Below are 5,811 nucleotides of genomic sequence, written 5' to 3'. Positions count from 1 at the left end.
TTCGAAACGTTTTTTAATATACATTCAACGTTTAACATACATTCAACATATTCGTTTTTTTTCTGGTGGTTATTTTCCATTGATTTCGCAATTTCAGTGGTTTTCGTTACACTTTTTTTTTACATTTTTTATTTGTGAGTCATTAGGGAGCGTGACGTTTCAATAAATTTTTGGTTTTTTCTCTTTGTCTTATCACTTCCATTTATTCATATTTCTTTTTTTTTTCAAATATATAATATGTGTTAAAAACATCTACGTCATGTTTAAGATTTGCGTTTTTTAATCTTAAATTTAACACTTAATAGTTACTTTAAATTTTATTATTTGCTTTATTTAACATTTAATATACATCAGCCGTTTCATTATATTTTTGTTTTTTGTTTTGCTTTGTTTGTGTTAAAGGAGACAGAAAATATCCATGTTGAGTGTGTTGCATGCGGAAGTATTGGCAATAGAAACCTTTTTGAGTTTTTCGTTGGATTTGAATGAAATGTTATAATATTCTTTTAGGAAAGTTAGTCATACCAATATTATTGTTGAAGAGCATTTAGATATTGATCAATGGTTACAATGGTATCATGCTCAAGAAATCTCTTGACTAAAGTGCTTGGTTAGCATGAGATTTGGATGCTTTTGCAGTTTTAGGCTTAGACAAACAGTGTAAATTCGCCACTAGTGAGTTATGTTTGGATTGTTTGTAGATTCGCGGAGAAGCCGAATTGTCTGTAATATTGGAGGAGACTTTACTAGGAGAGTCAACGTGCACCTCAAATTAGTTATACATTTGTAACTTTTGAAATAGAATTAAACTGGTCCAGCGTGATCCGAGTCAAGAACAGATGGACACCTCGATTTTGAATGAACATGTCTGTATGATTTAATTTCAATCCCGGCTTTAACCCAGTATAGAATTTCAAACGCGAGTTCAGTAGGATTTATCAGAACGGGCATTGAACTTTGTGCCAATGTCGGCCAATATGACTATTTAGGTGGCAATAAATGTGTGTGATTTTCGTAATCTTGTTGTTCACTTGAGTTCTGAATAGGAGGGGTACAGCAGTTTTCATACTGAGCATTTTGGCTTTGGGAGAATTTGTCTTCAGTTCGGCTCTTTATCTCTGATGTCAAATTTATTATCAAAATGGTTTAGGAAAGGTAAAATTTGTGTTATTCCCAAGGCCAATTAGATAAATATATGCCACCAGTTAATCGTCACTTACTGTTGATCACTCAGGGCTACGCATGTAAACAGTCTGCAGCAGAGGGCCAAGCGAAAGACAAATGCAAACATCGAAGACCCCAGCCAGGATTTGAGTGCCAGCTACTAAGATCGACGGACTGACGCTGAACTAGCATTCAATATTATTGATATTAAAAAAATGATCGCTAAACGAGTTAGAATTACCCTGACAGTTTACACCCTTGCAGAATTTTATATTTTGTTCCATTATATTAGGTTAGAGTTCGAAATGTAACATTTCATTGTGTGGTGGACATAGAGTAGCCGGAACAAAACTAGACTTTTTTTTACCAAGCTTTAGAAACTATTCTATTCTTTTTAAATTACAAACGATACAATAATTTGAAGCCATTATTATTTAGCGAACACTAGACGGCAAAAACAAACGTTCCTAACCCGTATGGAAGCTTTCAGTTTTGAAGGACAAGTCTGCACAAACTGCATATTATATCAAATAACATCCGAGGGAAGACCTCCAAATTTGTTTGTAAAATTGAGGTAGAGTTCCTTGTGAGGTTTGTATAAATTGGCAGTAGCCAAGGAAAAATTGGAAACGCATTGTAATAATGTTCATTTATGAGTAGATGTATTTAAACTTCTGCCATTGGCGTGCATATGGGTTAATAGCGAGACTCCTTCGCGATTCTATCTCATTTGGCTGAGGGCGACGTTCGTCTGCTTTTGTTAAATGCGCGGTGGTTGAGTACCGTGCGCTCTCTCAGGTTCAGTAATTTTAATAATTTTAAGTAGAAATGATGGAACATACGGGTACACTGGTGCACATTGACTATAGATAGGCATGTTCAATTCAAATTGAATGGCATCTTTCCTTATTTAAGCGAATTTTCGGTAACAGTTTGGAATATTAACAATTATCTGTTTTATAGCTGTTGTCTGCTCTGCCGAAATTGCGACGTCCAAACACACCCACACCTCGTGCGCTTTACATAGATAACTTCTCGACAATGTCGTGCTTCTGTTAGCAAAGCATGCATTTATATGATTTTGGTGAATGAAGGACATAATGATATACATAAGTCTCATACCGTTTAGCAACCACTTTTGGACGTTAACTAAGTTTCGATGTTTTTATATATAATATGATATAATATTTTGTTTTTCATTTCAAATGGAAACCTGTCTCTCTTTTTTATTCGCATGAGTTCAAGGAAAAAATGATATTTAGGAAGGATAACGGTCACATTTAAAGCTTGTTTTTCTTGTATTGTGTAATAGTTATTCTAGAAAACTATTTGTGTCTTGTTATTTCTTGTAATATGTATTTCTGGTTAGAAAATCTAGGGTAGGTTATTCAAAATTATACATATACAATATATATGCGTGTTTTGCTTTATTTTACGAATAAATGCTTTGTTCATATTTATATTCCGGTACTTGACTGCATATTAGTCATGTTTTCGCATCTTCTAATGTGATCATAAGCGTGTCGCTAAAATATAGTTACTTTTATCTTTAACCATCCACCATTTGAATTAAATTTTAATGCTTACTTTTTCATATTATTTGCCTTTTTTAAAATTTACTGTTACAGATTTTATTTTTCTTTAAATTAGGCACAATCATCATACATTTTACAAATATAAATATTTTGACCCTTCGTATTTTTTGATAGGCCAGGAAGCTGTTCTATGCGTATAGAAACTGAATGTATGGATGAGATAGCTGAAAGACGTTAGTCTGTAAAGGGGAAACATTTTGAATAATTTTAGAAAACATTATAAACAATCAAGGAGAGAAAAATAGAAGTCAAAAGTGATAGATTGATTCAAATTTTTTCATCGCAGATTCATTAGCAACGTACGCTCGAAATTTGCTGACGTTAAAAAACTTAAATGTGAAACATTAATTAATTAGAGGCTTTGCGCATTACGTGTGAGCAGCATCGTTTCTGGCATGGTAATCCTTAATTTAATTTTATCGTTGAAATCATTGATAATCATTGCGCATATTTGGGGCATATTTGTTTCTACGGTAGGTTATTTCTACGCCAATAGGGGAAAGATATGCGGGAAAATTGAACTGAGTGTGAAAATTGTAGGGCCCATCCATTTTTCGTTTCTTTTATTAAAATTTCTATTTCGGGCACTCGAGGGAAGTGTGGGGGGAGTGTCTATCTTTCCATCCGCCTCTCTTCACGCTTGCTATTTCCAATTTTTGCATGTAAAAAAGAGGGATGGAGTACTATGAGGAGATATTCCCAACATGCTCGTATATTCACATAATGCGCTCCACTTATCATTCAAATAAAAATTACATTCAAGCATAATTTTCTTTACACTACAGAGAACTAATATTAATATAAAATTTTCACAGCTTGATCACAAAACGTTTTTGTTTCATTTTTACATTATGAACTAAATTTACAAAATATTGGTGGAAAACTGCTGACTTTTTTTTGAGCTACATATACAGCACCTAAAACGGGCTCGTTTTCAAATGACTGGACTTCACAACAAATACTTTAATAATTTACGATAACTAAAAACGGTTCAATATTGTATAAATAGAATTTATATACATAACAAAATTGTAAACAATTTTATTTTTTATTTTTTATGCATTCCAGTCTAATAAATATTTTTTTATAAAAATGTGAAAATTTCCAATTGCATTAAAATTGTAGCTACGCTCATCTTTTTCTATTAAAAAATAATACACTTATGATTTTAATTTCATTGGATCTGTTTAGTGTTTCGATTGAATAGTTATTTTATTTTCTTTTATTTTGTAAAGAATTCTTTCATCTAAATTGTTATAATATAGAAACTAAGTACAATTGATTCTACTGTTTAAAAACAAAAAATCCCGCAGGATCCCATTCATTGTCATCCATTGGTCCGAAGCAGTCGTCAATGTACCATTCAAGGGTTTTGTAGAGATGCACTAGCGATCCAGACAGTTTATGATCTTCGTCCGTGTAAACCTAAAAAAGTTATCCGAAAGCACTTTGTTTAATATCACAAGTGAATACTATTAGGTATAAAAAACTAGCTTTACTTGGAATTACAGTAGTGCTAAAAAAAGCCCAAGGCAGATTGGTTTTCATTTATTGGGTCCGACCATAGCGCCTTCTCGCGGCTATGACGCGTTCGGTAGAGTGCATTTTCATACGGAATGTAATTTAAGTTGGCGAAAGACTCCACCAAGGACTATTACAAACCATTTGAGAAAGGAGGAGGGTCGAGTGACTATAATTTGAATGGTTGTGTAACTCCCAAGTATCTCAGGGAGTAGGCGTTCGTTTATCACTGAGATAGTGACCCTGCCAGGTAAGGATTGCTAATTCTCTCATTAGCATTTCCTGTTTGTGATAAAAAGCAACAAAAACGGATATATATAGTTCAGTACAATGTACGCTTTTATATAAGGAAATTTTTTATTATGCTCCTCAGGGAGACAGAAGCTATGATTTCAGAACCATGTTGGCAATGATTCTGTACGGGATGTTAACGGGTGACTCCACATCCGCGATGTTGAGTAATTAAAGAGGTGGAAGGAGCGTATGAAATATCTCAATAGCAAGATCAAGTTTGTGTCGCTATATGGAAGTATCAAACGGAAAGTGACTACCGCTGTGTCGTGAATATAAGAGGCTCGAGAGGTGCTCGAAACGAGACTCCTTTAGAGCGTACTGTGAGAAACTGGAAGGCGAAAGGGAGACTTCAAGGCTGTGCAGAGTCCTCAAAAGGGATGAGTCGGCCAAGTTGGATTCTCTTAGAAAACCCGACGGTACTTTCACGAGCTCCAGACTGGACTCAGTACAGACCCTCCTGGAAGTACACCACCCGGGAGAACGGGTGAGAGAAGTGTGTAGGGGGAGAGTTGACGGTTCCTGCAACCCCTTCAACACGCAAGCGTTGCAAGGGGAACTGGAACACTGCGAAAGCGGTTGTCACCCATGAAAAGGTGAGAGCTGCCATACTGTCCTTTGAACATTTCAAAGCACCTGGCATGGATGGCATCTATCCGGCAATACTAAAGGAGGGTATGGAGCATTTAGAGCGACCTGTAAGAAATATTTTTCGAGGATGTCTTGCTCTGGGCTACGTGCCTTCTTCTTGGCAACAGGTTAAGGTAATTTTCATACCGAAACCTGGGAAAGATGACTATTCTAATCCAAAGAACTTCAGACAGATCAGCTTGACTTTATTCTTGCTGAAAGGTTTGGAGAGACTGGTTACACCCACTTAGTGAAAACCAACATGCTTACCAACGTGGAGAGTCCTGTGAGTCTGCTCTTCATTCTTTGGTCACAAAGATAGAGGATGCAACTTTGAATGGTGAGTACGCGATGGAGGTGTTCGTGGACATTGAAGGGGCTTTTGACTGTGCGCCTTTTCAAAAACTTTGTGATGCCGCCAGAGCGCATGGTGTTAATGATGCTTTAATTAAGTGGATCCATGCTATGCTAACGCAAAGATTGCTGTGCGCTGAGGTAGGGGTCGATCGCTACCTGACTACGGAAGCAACGAAGGGCTGCCCCCAAGGAGGTGTGCTTTCGCCGCTTCTGTGGAGAATGCTGATTGACTCACTGCTATGCGAACTGCAAA

At 36.1% G+C, this 5,811-nt stretch overlaps 1 protein-coding gene across 4 annotated transcripts in view; it reads right to left on the bottom strand.

The window, feature by feature from the left end:
* Positions 1-3,150: 3,150 nt before the first annotated feature.
* LOC119649052 (inactive dipeptidyl peptidase 10) overlaps positions 3,151-5,811 on the bottom strand; it is a 589,248-nt gene continuing 586,587 nt past the window's right edge. For 3 of the 4 annotated variants that reach the window (XM_038051060.1, XM_038051052.1, XM_038051043.1), the window contains exon 13: positions 4,044-4,184. In XM_038051060.1, the coding sequence (XP_037906988.1) occupies positions 4,044-4,184 (141 nt within the window). Of the gene's footprint in view, positions 4,185-5,811 lie in introns of all 4 variants that reach the window. The other variant, XM_038051035.1, reaches the window with a different exon arrangement.

The sequence above is a fragment of the Hermetia illucens genome, chromosome 1 (assembly GCF_905115235.1).
Source record: "Hermetia illucens chromosome 1, iHerIll2.2.curated.20191125, whole genome shotgun sequence".
Lineage (NCBI taxonomy): Eukaryota > Metazoa > Arthropoda > Insecta > Diptera > Stratiomyidae > Hermetia > Hermetia illucens.
Note: the sequence above shows the minus strand (reverse complement) of the source record. Positions and strands in the feature narration are given on the sequence as shown.